At 41.7% G+C, this 17212-nt stretch overlaps 1 protein-coding gene across 1 annotated transcript in view; it reads left to right on the top strand.

The window, feature by feature from the left end:
* Positions 1 to 9603, top strand: part of PIG-G (phosphatidylinositol glycan anchor biosynthesis class G) — a gene marked incomplete at its 3' end in the record, with an annotated part of 258420 nt that extends 248817 nt beyond the window's left edge. The window contains 1 exon segment of the mRNA XM_070086539.1: positions 9395 to 9603. Within this exon segment, the coding sequence (XP_069942640.1) occupies positions 9395 to 9603 (209 nt within the window).
* Positions 9604 to 17212: the final 7609 nt, after the last annotated feature.

Here is a 17212-nt window from a genome sequence, read left to right as displayed (position 1 = left end):
TTATTGTGAAGTACGAGTGTATATCATAGTTAGCCCTGTGCTATACTCCGTTTTCTCTAATATAAGTTCCCAAGACAAGGTATTTGTTTACCATATCCTCTTCATAACTCTCTCGAACTGCTTGGTGTTATGCCAAATATTATTCATTCTGAAGTATTTAACATGTTTTATGTTATTTATATTGTTTATTATGTTATATTAGATCAATTGTGATAGACAAATAAGCTGTAGTGTTGATATTAGCATAATAATAAAGCATATTCTCCTGCTTCATGAGACTGAGTTCATGACAACCGACAGTGGTTTCAAAGCCACCTTATCTTTAATGGGTAATGTACTGTGTAGGTGCTTTACATAATGAGAAGCATTTCTTTTTTTCATTGGAACCATGGCTAGGGCTAAAAGTAAGCAGGTTAAAACAATAAATGGAGAAAAAGAAATTGGAATGACTTATGCAGCAAGTAGCGCCACCAAACAGTACCAGCAGGTTGGTGTGGCGACCCTGGAAATTTGAAGTTATGCTAGCCAAAATTAGTGCCGAATAACTGAAGGAACCGAATAACTGATTGCCGGATTTGTGATGGCGGACCTGTATTATTTACAACAACAAACATGCACAAATGTTGTTTATTACTAATGTTCTATTATATATTTACATATGTACAGCAACTGAACATGTTTCTAGAACTGCTGCAGCCTGTGGAAGCCCTTGAAACAAGGCAGCATGCACAGTGATACCTTACATTCCTCGCACATAAACCGAGTGTCTTTGTTCCCATCGTTTTGTTTGTGCACAGACAACACATCTCTTCTGAACCCATTTCTTCTTAGTTGCAGGAAGCTGTATTATGAAGTGATCACCTTCCCTCCTCTAATGCTTGTGTATTTATTGAGGAGTTTGAGGACGGTTTTGTATAGCAGGTGTTGTTACCTGGTACTTCATTATTAGTTGTCTGACGACAGACAAACAAAATTCACCATACGGTGGTCTGTTGTCGTTCTTTATTTGGTACATATTATGTGCATTGGGCATTGAAATATCCATGAGGTGGAAGAAAAGTTTCTTGTACTTGTAACTCTTACAAACACAATTGACAAAGCCAATCTTCATGTCACATTTGTCAACCAAATGCTTGTTTTGTGTATAATCATTCACTGTCACTGGTTTTAGAATATGTTCATTAGTCACTCTATCAACTTTGCCACTGTCTTTCATTTCATTAGGGTGAATAGTTGTCAACAATGTGTCATCTTGTTTGTAATACCACTGTAATGCCATGATGTCATTGGCAGTAAACACCTGCACCTCACCACTACGAGTGCTTGTGTTGAACCTGGGCATATGTTTATGATTAGAACACACTGTACCACACACATATGTCATGTTCACTTGCAAGAAATCACTGAGTAAAGGGTTTGTATACCAGTTATCAGTATATAATGTATGCCCCTTACCAAGATAAGGTGCCTTCATGTTTCTCACTATGTCACCTGAGATACCCAATAACATCCTGGTATCTTTCAATGTTTTACTTCCCGTGTATACAATAATATCCAATACCAGGCCACTGTCACAGTCACAGAGTACAAACAGTTTTATACTGAAGTGTTTCCTCTTGCTGGGTATTTTCTGCTTGAATGACAGTCTACCTTTGAACAAAATCAAAGACTCGTCAATTGCTAGATTCTTGAATGGATAAAAGTACATGTTGAACTTTTGGTTTCAGATGCATAAAAACATTTCTAATCTTGTATATTCTGTCATTTCTGTCAGGCCTGGTTTTGTCAGGGAAGTGCAACTTACAAAACAGTAAGATAAACTTGCTCAGTGGGATGATTTCACTGAAGACTGGGGTACAAATTAGCCGATCTGTGGACCAGTATGATTTTATATTATGCTTATAGACATGAGGCATAAGCATTATTATTGCAAAAAGCAAATACATTTCAGCCACAGTTGTCTCTTTCCACTGGTGTAGTCTTGACTGTGGTGATATGATCGTATTTGCCATGGTGTACTCAAAGTGCTTGTTACTTTCCCTAATAATAATTTCCATCAAGGGCTGGTCAAAGAATAGTTCAAACAATTCCAGTTCATTTGCAGTGTTTCCAAGGGAACAAGCTGGTAGGATTCCACTTTGAGAGTCATCAAACTAATGGGGATTGGGAACAAAATTGGGATTTTGCTGCCAATCCCTGATGCAGTTTGCTGGTGTATACTGGACATTATAAGCTGGCTGTGGTTGTAGTTGTGGTGTGGTAGTGGATAACGCTCAACTTCGTCCTGGATCTGATGAGTCAGCGGCATGGGTCCCAGCCTGGGCTGGCAAGTCACGCGTGGCCGTATCACTACCACCACCGATACCACCATCTACTGATGCCTGTTGTCTATCCATGCCAAGTGTAGCCACATCATACTCACTTTCACTGGTGTAGGGCCACGGGATGTACTCTGGGATGTACTTCGTCCCCTTGGCACTGCATGGGGAACACTACCCGAGCACATGCAGTGGCGTATATACCGACGCTTCACTTGTGAATATGATTCATCACTGTTACTACTCGAATGATCATCAAGAGCAATAAAATCAAATTCTACATCACTATCATCACCATTACTCAAGTCTGAGACCTGGCCTTGCGAAAATATTAGTCGTCTCTTGCGACAAGGTACAACTGAATGTGACTGAGACGAGCCCACACCAGAGGTAGAAGGTTGAGGATCATCAGGATTTTCTGCACTATTTTCGATATCCTGATCATTGCTTTCAGTTGCCAATCGATCGAAACCATAAAATTCCTCTTCTTTTCCACTTCCATTAGAGTCAGAACTATTAGTTAGGAAGAGGAGAGTCTCAATTCACCTTGGAGTGAGAGCTGCCTTGCTGCGAGGCATGGTGAACAAAGCTTACTGAGGGGGTGTTCCCACAATGCCATGCGGGCGCCTAGACTTTTTGTTTACAGCGCGCGCACACCACGCAGACCCGTTCTCTTAGATGTAAGCCTCCCAGCCTTCTCACACTAAATTTGAGGCCCCTAGAATTTTGGTGTAGTTCTACTGTTTGGACCCACAACTCAAAGCCATTGAACTATGGCACAGACCCTGAAAGGGTTAAGTTAGCAATAGAACTAGGCATTAAAAAAAAAAAAGTAAAATACACATATAGTACACTCATTACTTACCTTAAAATATTTGTAGTTTTAATCTAGGGCTAGCACTCCAAATATAAAAAAAAAATAATAAAGATAGCAATTTTCTGTGTGTTATAAGACCATAAAATTTTTTTAGGGGCTCTGCTTACTGAGATATAATGCTGCCAAGTTGGTGCTAGATGCTCACCTGATGGCAACATGGAGTCCTTCAGCCTGCAGAAATGTTGCTGATATACCCTTTTTTCTTAAATTTTTTAATTTACATCCTCTCCTCACTTAGTGACGTACTACTTGTTTACCGATGCCTCAAACTTAATGATGAGCTCTCTGACCAGTATTTATACCTAAATAATATATATTAGATCTGATTTCCTCTATTCTGTTTATTTCATTATATAGTACACTACTGTATAAACATTTAAAAATATACAGGAGGGCCCCACTTATACGGCGGGTTAGGTTCCAGGCTACCGCTGTAAAGCAGAAACCGCCGTAAAGTGGAACACCCTTTTTTTCCACTTACAAATGCATACAAACACTAAATAACAAGTTTACACTAACATATATTATGTTAGCAATAGAACCAGGCATCAAAAAAACAATAAAAAAGTACAATACACACATAGTGCACTCATTACTTACCTTAAAATATTTATAGTCTTAATCTAGGGTGAGACAAGTAGTATTTATTGTAAGAAATCAAGTGTGGTATGTATGGTAGTCAGCCAGGCTACCATACCAGGCCACCCCACCCACACATACTATTCTATGATATTTAAGCATCCCAGAGTGATAAAATGTATATACAGTTCACTCATTACTTACCTTAAAATATAGGGTGAGATGAGTAGTATTTATTGTAAAAAATCAAGTGTGGTATGTATGGTAGTCAGGCAGGCTACCATACCAGAGAGAAAGAATGAGTGCATGAGAGAGGACAGGCGCAGAGTTATGTAAACAAACCAGGCGAAGGTAAGTTTTGTAAACAGTGTACACGTCTGGTTTGTGTACAAGTTACATTGTGTACAGGTTGTCTCTACATTGATATGGTAGAATAAATAAAGAAGAACACTCCCATTCTCATGTAACATCATTTTGAGAAGAAATGATGCTCTGAGTGAAGGCAATGGAAGTAAGTCACTCTGACTTTTTTGGGTTATCCTAGGTTCTCTACACATATGTTATGTATTTATGTTATGTATCGTGTTTATTATATAATTTTGAAAAAAATATCACGGATGGATTAATGAAAATGTGTATATTAACGTAATATACAACATTTAATGATACACCGAGCTCAGACAGCGTAAACAAACAAACTGAACAGGTTGTGGACGATCACTCGGTCAGGCGAAATAGACTGTATTAATACGTGTCCAGTTTTAGTTCATTCATGTACATTTGTAAGAGTTTGTGAAACTTTTACCTTATAATATTTTTATTATTATTATAATAATTAAATCACGAAACAAATACTCTTACACTGTGTACAAGTTAGTACAGAATTATAGCTATAAAGTGAAGGCATACGAAAGGAATATTTTTCTACAGTTATCCCTAGTAACAGGTGACGGGCTAGATAAAACGTAATTCTTCCGAAACTTCTACAAACCGTTTGGTAAACATCTCATATATATTTGTATAAATTTTTATACTGTTGGTGCATGTATCATGTTTGTGTGTTACATAATGTGTTTCTTATATAATTTTGAAAAAATATCATAGATAGATTAAGGGAAATGTCTATATTAACGTAATATGCGACATTAATGCGCCCAACAGATTATTATTATTATTATTATTATTATTATTATTATTATTATTATTATTATTATTATTATTATTGCATCAAGAGTAGAGAGACTTAGTGATTTTAATGTGTACCTACATGCCAGCACAGTGTGTAAGTTTATTTAGGTACAGGTGTACACAAGTTTAATTATCAAGTACAATACATATAAAATATACAATAACTTTAAAACACTTGAAATTTTGGAAAGTTTCCAGACATAATAAGGAGATGTGCTCAGGGAGAATGTAAACAAACTCGGTGGGCAGCTGTGACCGTATTAGAAAGACAGGTGGGGGGAGCCGTATAGCGAGTTTTGGTCATAATTTGAAATGTCCGTATTAGCGGAACGCCATAAAGCGAAACGCCATAAAGCGGGGCCCTGCTGTACCAGAAATGTTATAAATGATGCATAGGTGACATTGAAACAGTATGAAAGATGGTTGACACAAACTTGCTACCATTATAGCGCGCTCCTCACTTAGTGACAAATTCGTTTAACGATGTGGTCTTAGGCACGGAGCTCCATCATTGAGGAGAGGCAGTATATAACTTTTATACTCTCATACACAAATAACCCGCACATAGAAGAGAGGAGCTTACGACAACGTTTCGGTCCGAATTGGACCATTTACAAAGTCACACTAATGAAAAGGAGAGCAGGATGGATAGATATAGGCAGGAGGTGGTAGTAGTAGTAGTAGTGGAGGTGGAAGGAAGTAGTAGTGGGCAGGTAGTAAGAGTAGGAGGGGCCAGTCAAATACTAGGAAAGAGGAGCACTGCAGGGGAGCTAGGTGCCCACAGAGGGTAAGAGCAAGAACACCGAAGGGGGAAAAAATGTAAATAAATAAAAGGAACAAATACACAGGGCAGAAGAAAGACAACCCAAAGGAGAAAAAGAAAAGAGGAAAAGGGGAAGAGGGAGAAGAAGAAAAAGGAGGAATCAGGTTAGGTCACGAGTATTCTGAAGTTAGGAGCATTTTACAATGTAATGGGAGAGGAAAGCATCTACAGAGATGAAGCCAGGACTAAGATTCATACAAGGAAAATTGTGTATTAGGGAGGATTCAACCAGATGGCGACTGTTAAATTTGAAAGTAGGGAAGACGTTTTAGCAGAAGACCAGTCAATAAGATGGCTGTGATCTCTGACGTGACAGAAAAGAGCATTGTTAGTGTCGGCAAGCCTAACACTATTTTTGTGCTCCCTAAGTCTGTCAGAAAGAGATCGACCAGTTTCTCCAAAGTATTGAAGAGGACAGGAGGAACAAGAAATAGAGTAGACACCAGGAGCATCGGTAGAGGGAGGAGAGGTATGAACGCGATTAGTACAAAGAGTGTTAGTCTGGCGGAAAGTAAGTTTGATGTCTAAGGAACGGAGAGAGTTGTTGAGATTAGAAAGACCGGAAATGTAGGGAAGGCAGAGGATAGAAGAGTTCCCAGGAGTAGAGAGTTTGGGAGAGAAGAAATTATGTTTAGTATGTGAGAAGGCAGTCAGTGAAATGGGAAGGGTAGCCAAAACGGGAAAATGAATTAAGAAGAGTGGAAATTTCAGATTGAAGGAACTGAGGATAGAAAACGTCGTCGTAAGCTCCTCTCTTCTATGTGCGGGTTGTTTGTGTATTGTTCCAGTCATGGTATTGTGCCTTTTTGTTATTTATGCTCTCATATTTACAATTTATAGTAGTTCTTGTGATTTTATAGCCAATCTTTGTGCTCTCACTAATGTTAGGTACTGAAATAGTAATCAGTAGTCACAAACACACTGACAGGTGAACATTTTCACCTGCCTTGGTTACATACTATTGTCTAGAATATATTCAAATTATTTATAGGTCCCAGCAATGTTTTAGATGTGAAACTCCTTGAAGCACAGTGTAAGACGTCACTAAACTTCTGACGGTGCAGTCACTCTAATATTGCTGATTGTGCACTGCTCTAGTGAACCTTGGGTTTAATTGTTTTCACTGTTACACATAAACATGTCTGTCTGTCTGTCTAGCTCTGTATCTGTTTAACTCTGTCTTTCTGTCTGTCTGCTCATCTGTCTCTCTGTCTCAGAGAGAGCCGCTCATGAACCAACAGGTATTACACATGATACAGAGTCGTCACATCTGTTTCCTGAACAAGTGAAAATGCATATTGCTTGCCAGTCATGCTTTGTGTAGCACTTTGTTTGAATTTTTTGGGTTATCCTAAGTAATTTATACTATGTATGATAACTATACTTATGTGTACCTGTGAGATAATAATAATAATAATAATAATAATAATAATAATAATAATAATAATAATAATATCTTTATTTACTACAAGTACATGTACAAGGTATACAGTCCTAGCTGACAACAATGATGTAGAAAGTCCCTTGTTATGCTCCGCATTTCGGTACATTTCGGGCAAATTAGGTCAGTGTCCCAGGATGCGACCCACACCAGTCGACTAACACCCAGGCAGAGATAGACAGAGACAGTGATAGAGATGGAGACAGTGATAGACAGACAGATAGAGATACAGATAGAGACCCAGGTAGACAGAGACACAGATAAACACACACACAAATAGAAGCAGATAGATACAGACAGAGATAGAGACAGCCAAGGTCAATTAGCCAGCCAGCAACACACCCACCCACCCTGCCTGCCAAACACATATTACTCATGTTCTAGAATTGTTTCTCTTTCCTTAGGGCATAGGTTGTAGGACATTCTGGCAGGATTACAATACCAGTGGTATCAAAATTGAAAGGATGTTATGCAAATGTTGCACGTGGGTTATTATCGAGGTTTCTGACATTTCCTCTACCACTTGTGGCCACATCCATCTCGAAGTCACTAAACTCGGGGTCAACATCACTTTCCTCTTAAAATGGGGGGTATTAATACAAAATGCAATCAGTGAATCCCTGGTGTTTGCCATGCTGTTTGCTCTAGCTGGTGCTCACTTGAACTGTTGCTCCTACAAGGTATTAAGTGGTCCCAGAATTTTTTAATACTGCACCCACCGAGTATTAAGACCCATTCTTTAACCCGTAAATGGTCCAAGCAGATCTACGTTCACATGTGTTGTGCTACGAAAGTAGATCTTAAGTTTTTTTTACATATTTTCAAATATAACAAAAAAAAGTAGATCAAAGTTTTTTTTACACATTTTCAAATGTAGAAAAACAAAAAGAAGATCTACTTTTTTTACATACTTTCAAATGTTGAAAAAACGTATACAGTGGACCCCCGCATAACGATTACCTCCGAATGTGACCAATTATGTAAGTGTATTTATGTAAGTGCGTTTGTACGTGTATGTTTGGGGGTCTGAAATGGACTAATCTACTTCACAATATTTCTTATGGGAACAAATTCAGTCAGTACTGGCACCTGAACATACTTCTGGAGTGAAAAAATATCGTTAACCGGGGATCCACTGTATATGCGTTTGGACTGTTTACGGGTTAATGACCAGGCATCTCAGGCCAATTGTGCCAAATTTGTAGGCAGGAAAAATAAAACGTTGATCTATGTTAGGTGCACTAGCAGTGAAAACGTAGATCTACATGTGGACAGTTAGGGGTTAAGTAAGCTGAAACTTTTGAAGAGTGGTGAAGTGTGATGTCTGGCACTAGAGTTGGTACACAACACTTATGAAGTTTGACTGTATGCAGAGACTCATCAAGTAAATCTTTTACTTGAAAAATCTCTGCATAGAGTAAAATCTTGTGAGAAAAGCTTGTCATACATTCCTGTGTGTTTTCTTCACCAGCTGCATGGTTCCAATCTATATCTGGAGTATACCTGGAGGGTGTTCTGGAAATCAATGCCCCTGCAGCCCAGTCCATTACCAGGCCTCATGGTGGATTAGGGCCTGATTAACCAGTGTGTTACTGCTGGCTGCACATAAACATATGTACAAACTGCAGCCTGGCTGGTCAGGTACTGAGTTTAGATGCCTGTCCAGCTCCCTCTTGATGACAGCTAGGGGTCTATTGGCAACCCCCCTTATGTATGCTAGGAGGCTGTTTAAGAGTCTTGGGCCCCTAACACTTATTGTGTTGTCTCTTAGTGTACTCATGGCACCCCTGCTTTTCATTGTGGGATGTTACACTGCCTGCTGAGTCTTTTCCTTATGTAATGTTTCTGTGCAAACTTGGTACTAGTCCCTCTTTATGTTTAGTTGCCTATTGGTTGTAATGTCTTAGCTTTGTATTTATGTGTAAACAAACATCTCAATCATACCTCAGTATATTTCTTTCATGATATTTGTACACAATGTGTACAGATTTTTTGAGCTACTGTACGTTTAGATGTGAAAGTTGTAAAATTTTACTCATGACTGATGATGATACCTGGAGAGGGCCATGGGGGGATCAATGCCCCCACAGCCTGGAGAGTTTGGATATTATATATTCAAGCTACACCTCTGTAGACTCTGCTTTTAACTGCTTAATCATTTTTTCCAGAACCAACAAAGTAGGCGAGGCCCAGCAGGTTGACCTTGCCTCAACACTGGCCTTCATGACCGGTGTTGACATTCCTGAAGGTAACATTGGTCGACCTCTTACTGAAGTATTGTCACATTTTGGAGTAAAGAAGAAAATGTCCTTACATCATACATCTGCCAGGCAGTTACTAGCAGTTGCTCGTGGTGCCGGACTCCATGCTGATCATGGTAAGACTGTGCTGCCACTCATACTAATCATGGTAAGACTGTGTTATCATTCACAGTGATAATAATTATAATAATAATAATAATAAATTTATTTTGACATGATACATGGTTGTACAAAGGAATATAATAGTTGGGAGTACATGTCAAAAGCCCCTTTGTATGCAGAACATTTCGGGCAAACTTAAGGGAGGGGCGAGCCTTTTTTCAGTGATCAGGACATAAAAATTGAAAAATTATGGAAAAAAAAGTTTTCTTACTGAAAAATAGTGCAAAATTCTGATGTAATCAGCTTGTTTCTATCATATTTCTAAGTATGTTTTTCATTAAATGTATTTTTTTTTGTTCTTGGTGTCAGCAAAAATACATGTTGGCAGTTAGCAGTTTTTTTTTTTTTTCTCCAAAAATTATGATTTTGATGATTATTTCGTTGTAAATACTCTACACGGCAACTTCTGTGCTGGCTGGAATGTGGAGCACAGTGAGTGAGCCCCTTAGTAGCCTGCAGGTTGTGAAGAAGGTTGGAGGGATGTAGCGCGCTGAGAGTTGGTGCGCCACTTTTCTAGAGTTTCATGTCAAAAAAAAAAGAAAACTCAGTAATAAGTTGTTGACATTGTAATCCCTCTCCTGCAATAAGTATTCATTGGATTGTCATGATTTTTGCAGGCTTTATTGAGGTATTATGGTTCTACAAACATCCAGGGAGGATTTGCCATATTGTGAACAGCTTTTTGTTAATGATTTTTTTCTCCAAAAAAAAAAAAAAAAATATGGAATCTACTGACATTGTCACTAAACTGCCCTGGGTCATTAATAATCTAGCTTTTATCTTTCATCTGAGGTTAACTAAAGTATTGTACATCTTCAGAATTTAGTAGAACAAGGAAAGTTATAGGACCCATGAATTATTTTTTTTTTTTCAACAAGTCGGCCGTCTCCCACCGAGGCAGGGTGACCCAAAGAGAAAGAAAATCCCCAAAAAGAAAATACTTTCATCATTCAACACTTTCACCTCACTCACACATAATCACTGTGACAGTAGGGGACAGTGTAGTGGGTCACAAGCGCCAGGCTCCGAGAATCTTAGTGCTTTTATGGCGTGTTTTAGCAGCTAGAAGCAACCAGTGTTAGTGACAACGTCAGTGAACAACCCTACAAGTGATAACCAGTGTATTAGCAAACATAAATAAAGTGAAGGCGAGAGAAAGCCTGAAATTATACAACAAAATTTCAAAGCGCCAGTCGTTGAGGCCTAGTTGGCACCTGTTGCCACATTGTTACACATATACAAAGTACAAATCGAGTGACTAAAGAGAAAAGACCAAATAGAATTAAGAGAGGGTGGCTAACGACAAAATGTGATGTAGCACACAGAGTGAACAAGCTAGCCAGAAAGGGGATATATATATATATACATACATATACATAAATATATATAAGCAGAGGTGGTGGCAGCAGTAGGCCTGAGGGAGTAGCGCCGCCATAACAGGCTGGGTGTCATCACAAATAAGTAGTGTACTTACCCAAAGTGAAGTGTAAATTGTAAAAGTAGCAGTATACAAGTGATAAGTGTGGTAAATGAGGACTCAAAAGGGCAACGAGATAAGAATAGCGAAGAAGCCAGCGGTGGAAGGGCGAGGTGCACGAGTCATCGTACAGCAAGCATCGTACAGCGAGCATCGTACATCAGGCATCTGGATGGATGTCCCCTCTGACCAGTAACGTACAAATCACCTGTTTTGTGGTTGGGGGAAGTCTGAGTGATAGAGCCGGCCCAGCGGTCACTGGTAACTCGCTATCTAAACCCTGCTCCAGAGCGATTATCATACACACAACACCTAGCAGTAGTAGGAAGATAAACTTTGTAGGAGTAAGGATTAAGCAGGAGGATTAAGTCGTGGCTAATGGGACTACAGCCCTGACAACAGTTTCGAGAGATAATGTTCTAGGACACAAAGACAGTACAATCTGAGAAGCAAGTATTGGGTACACATGTAGTAAAAGGTAGTACATAACTAGGTGAAAGAATGACTTGTTAACACACGCTAGTATTATAATTATTAGAACTACTCTCAGTGTTAATGGTATCTCATTAGTATTACGGATACACAGAAGTGAATTGTATTTCTGGGACATATAAACAACTGACGTGCTCACACACACACACACGCGCGCACACACATACACACTCGGGGCCAGGAGCTGGGTCTCGACCCCTGAAACCACAACTAGGTGAGTACACACAGCTGATCCTTGGAATTTGACCGCCTCCCCCACAGACCTCTTACCTTTCCCCTCCCTCGCGTTTCTCCCTCTCAATACCCTCTTTCCCTCCTTTCTCCCTCTCTCTCTCTTTCTCTCCCTCTCCCTCTCTTTCTCCCTCTCTCTACCCTTTCTCTCCCCCTCACATTTCTCTCTCTCCCCCTTGGTCTTATCCCTCACCCCCATACTCTCTCCTCTCTCTCCCTCTTTCTACCCTTTCTCTCTCCTCTCTCTCCCTCTTTCTACCCTTTCTCTCTCTCCCCCACACCCTCTCCCTCCTCTACACATGTAGTAAAAGGTAGTACATAACTGGGTGAAAGAATGACTTGTTAACACACGCTAGTATTATAATTATTAGAACTACTCTCAGTGTTAATGGTATCTCATTAGTATTACGGATACACAGAAGTGAATTGTATTTCTGGGACATATAAACAACTGACGTGCTCACACACACACACACGCGCGCACACACATACACACTCGGGGCCAGGAGCTGGGTCTCGACCCCTGAAACCACAACTAGGTGAGTACACACAGCTGATCCTTGGAATTTGACTGCCTCCCCCACAGACCTCTTACCTTTTCCCTCCCTCGCGTTTCTCTCTCTCATAGCCTTCTTCCCTCCTTTCTCCCTCTCTCTCTTTCTCTCCCTCTCCCTCTCTTTCTCCCTCTCTCTACCCTTTCTCTCCCCCCTCACATTTCTCTCCCTCCCCCTTGGTCTTATCCCTCACCCCCATACTCTCTCCTCTCTCTCCCTCTTTCTACCCTTTCTCTCTCCTCTCTCTCCCTCTTTCTACCCTCTCTCTCTCTCCCCCACACCCTCTCCCTCCTCTAGCCTTCTGTCTGTGGTAATAAAAAGTAAAAAAAAAAAAAAAAAAATGGGTGGCCTTAGAGGACGGAAACCCAGAGATCTGGTGGACGAACCAGGGAGGAAAGACTGGGAGCTAGAGCTCCAAAAAAGGGAGGAAGAGTGGGGAAGGAAGATAGTAGAGCTTGGTAAGAAAATGGAGGAGCGGATAGCTGAAGAGTGCAGGAAGTGGGAAGTACAGGTCTTAGCAGCAGAAGCTAGGATACAGTGCTTAGAAGATAAACTGCAAAGCCTGAAACAGATTAGAGAGACAAATGACAATTCAGGTGTGACATCAGGAAATTCAAAGTCAGGCGCAGACAAGGGGATGGTAAGCAACAACGGAGACATGCCGAACATGAAGGCCCTATCAGACCCACGTGGGGCCAGGGAAAAGACGACGAGCACACTAAGATCAAACGACAGGTCCGAAGACAATGAAGGTATGCTATATGCAGAGATTCTAACAGCCAACTGCAGTAGCAAGGGACAGCTGGTCAGGAAAGACAGTCCACTGAGAATAGAAGTTTCAGATATGACAGGGACTGAAGGCAAGAACATGTCAATGGAAGGAAATAAAATGCCTCAGAGGACGCAGATGGAGACTCAGTGGGAGGAGGAAAGGGCGAGGTCAGTTTTTGTGTACGGGCTCCAAGAAGCCAAGGGGGCCAACTTTGAAGAAATAAAACAGGAGGAGAAAAAAATGATTGAAGGCATCATGAAAACAATAGGGGAGGGCAATATGACCCAGGTGACAAATTTTCAGAGAATTGGGTGGTTTGCGAGTGGAAGGATACGGCCTGTCAGAGTAACTTTCAAGGAAGAATCAGTTCGAACCAGGATTCTGCAAGAGAAAGCAAGACTGAGGGACAAAGAGGGGTACCAGAGAGTATACCTCGACCGCAACAGAACACAAGAAGAAAGGACTACACTGAAAGAGAGGGTACAGAGACGCAAGGAGGAACGAGAAGCAATGAAAATGAGCAGGACCCAGACACAGGAGGAAGGGCAAACACACCCCACAGAATCTCCCACCAAAAGACTCCACCCGCGACATTCCCAACGCAACTGAGCAACCTATACTACAACCCACTCACTGTTCCCTCTGCCACCAATCCCCATATCACAAACCTCACCCCAACAGCTGTCCGTTATGGGCATTCTGACCCCACCCCCATCAACACAAACCCCACCTACACCACAGCCCCATATAGGCCCCCACCAAGGCTCTCGCTCCCCCAACCCCAATATTCTTGCATGACCACAATGATAGAAAAGAAACTAAAGGTTTGGTACACAAACGCGGATGGAATAATGAATGAACATGAGGAGTGGAATGAAAGAATCAGTGAAAAATCCCCAGACATCATAGCAGTCACAGAAACAAAACTCACTGAGACAATAACAGACACAATCTTCCCAACAGGATATCAGATCCTGAGGAAAGATAGAAGGAGTAGAGGGGGAGGAGGGGTTGCACTGCTCATAAAACACCGATGGGGATTTGAGGAAATGGAAGGCATGGACATGATTGGAGAAAGAGACTACATTGTAGGTACAATTCAGTCCGGAGAACATAAAGTAGTCATTGGAGTGATGTATAACCCACCACAGAACTGCAGGAGGCCAAGAGAGGAGTACGAAGAAAACAACAGGGTGATGGTGGACACACTGGCTGAGGTGGCAAGAAGAGCTCACTCGAGCAGAGCAAAGTTACTGGTAATGGGCGATTTCAACCACAGGGAGATCGACTGGGAAAACCTGGAGCCACATGGGGGTCCCGAAACATGGAGAGCCAAGATGATGGATGTGGTACTTGAAAACCTCATGCATCAACATGTCAGGGACACAACCAGAGAGAGAGGGGAGGATGAGCCAGCAAGACTGGATCTTGTGTTCACCCTGAGCAGTTCAGACATTGAGGACATCACTTATGAGAGGCCCCTTGGAGCTAGCGATCATGTGGTTCTGATTTTTGACTATATAGTAGAGTTACAAGTGGAGAAGGTAACAGGAACTGAAGGGGACAGGCCAAACTATAAAAGGGGGGACTACACAGGTATGAGAAACTTCCTGCAGGAGGTTCAGTGGGACAGAGAAATGGTAGGAAAATCAGTAAACGAGATGATGGAATATGTGGCAACAAAGTGCAAGGAGGCAGAGGAAAGTTTTGTTCCCAAGGGAAACGGAAATAATAGGAAGACCAAAACGAGTCCTTGGTTTACCCGAAGGTGTAGGGAGGCAAAAACTAAGTGCAACAGAGAATGGAAAAGGTACAGGAGGCATAGGACCCAGGAAAACAAGGAGATTAGTAGAAGAGCCAGAAACGAGTATGCACAGATAAGGAGGGAGGCCCAGCGACAGTATGAAAACGACATAGCATCGAAAGTCAAATCTGACCCGAAACTGCTGTATAGCCACATTAGGAGGAAGACAACAGTCAAGGACCAGGTGATAAGGCTGAGGAAAGAAGGTGGAGAACTCACAAGAAACGATCAAGAGGTATGTGAGGAGCTCAACACGAGATTTAAGGAAGTATTTACAGTAGAGATAGGAAGGACTCTGGGGGGACAGACCAGATGGGGACACCAGCAAGGAATACACCAACAAGTGTTGGACGACATACATACAGATGAGGAGGAGGTGAAGAAACTGCTAAGGGACATCGATACCTCAAAGGCAATGGGACCAGACAACATCTCCCCGTGGGTCCTTAGAGAGGGAGCAGATATGTTGTGCGTGCCACTTACCACAATCTTCAACACATCCCTGGAAACTGGGCAACTACCTGAGGTATGGAAGACGGCAAATGTAGTTCCCATTTTTAAAAAAGGAGACAGAAAAGAGGCACTAAACTATAGACCTGTGTCAATGACGTGTATAGTATGCAAAATTATGGAGAAGATTATCAGGAGGAGAGTGGTGGAGCACCTGGAACGGAACAGGAGTATAAATGCCAACCAGCACGGATTCACGGAAGGCAAATCCTGTGTCACAAACCTTCTGGAGTTTTATGATAAAATAACAGAAGTAAGACAAGAGAGAGAGGGGTGGGTTGATTGCATCTTCTTGGACTGCAAGAAGGCCTTTGACACAGTTCCTCACAAGAGATTAGTGCAGAAGCTAGAGCATCAGGTGCATATAACAGGAAGGGCACTGCAATGGATCAGAGAATACCTGACAGGGTGGCAACAACGAGTCATGGTACGTAATGATGTATCACAGTGGGCACCTGTGACGAGCGGGGTCCCACAGGGGTCGGTCCTAGGACCAGTGCTATTTTTAGTATATGTGAACGACATGACGGAAGGGTTAGACTCAGAAGTGTCCCTGTTTGCAGATGATGTGAAGTTAATGAGGAGAATTAAATCTGATGAGGACCAGGCAGGACTTCAAAGAGACCTGGACAGACTGGACACCTGGTCCAGCAAATGGCTTCTCGAATTTAATCCTGCCAAATGCAAAGTCATGAAGATGGGGGAGGGGCACAGAAGACCACAGACAGAGTATAGGCTAGGTGGCCAAAGACTGCAAACCTCACTCAAGGAGAAAGATCTTGGGGTAGTATAACACCGAGCATGTCTCCGGAAGCACACATCAATCAGATAACTGCTGCAGCATATGGGCGCCTGGCAAACCTGAGAACAGCATTCCGATACCTTAGTAAGGAATCATTCAAGACACTGTACACCGTGTATGTCAGGCCCATACTGGAGTATGCAGCACCTGTTTGGAACCCGCACTTGATAAAGCACGTCAAGAAACTAGAGAAAGTACAAAGGTTTGCGACAAGGTTAGTTACAGAGCTAAGGGGAATGTCCTATGAAGAAAGATTAAGGGAAATCGGCCTGACCACACTGGAGGACAGGAGGGTCAGGGGAGACATGATAACGACATATAAAATACTGCGTGGAATAGACAAGGTGGACAAAGATAGGATGTTCCAGGGAGGGGACACAGAAACAAGAGGCCACAATTGGAAGTTGAAGACACAAATGAGTCAGAGAGATAGTAGGAAGTATTTCTTCAGTCATAGAGTTGTAAGGCAGTGGAATAGCCTAGAAAATGACGTAGTGGAGGCAGGAACCATACACAGTTTTAAGACGAGGTTTGATAAAGCTCATGGAGCGTGGAGAGAGAGGGCCTAGTAGCTACCGGTGAAGAGGCGGGGCCAGGAGCTAGGACTCGACCCCTGCAACCACAAATAGGTGAGTACAAATAGGTGAGTACTGTTTTTGCAGAGGTGCCCAGAATACAACAGTTTAGAAGTATATACATATAAAAATACACAATATATCTCTCCAAACCGCCAATATCCCAAACTCCTCCATTAGAGTGCAGGCATTGTACTTCCCATTTCCAGGACTCAAGTCCGGTTATATAAAATAACCGGTTTCCCTGAATCCCTTCACTAAATATTACTCTGCTCACACTCCAACAGATCGTCAGGTCTCAAATACCATTCGTCTCCATTCACTCCTATCTAACATGCTCACGCAC

Source organism: Cherax quadricarinatus, chromosome 19, assembly GCF_038502225.1.
Source record: "Cherax quadricarinatus isolate ZL_2023a chromosome 19, ASM3850222v1, whole genome shotgun sequence".
Lineage (NCBI taxonomy): Eukaryota > Metazoa > Arthropoda > Malacostraca > Decapoda > Parastacidae > Cherax > Cherax quadricarinatus.
The sequence above is the reverse complement of the archived record's forward strand: the minus strand, read 5'-3'. Positions and strand labels throughout refer to the sequence as shown.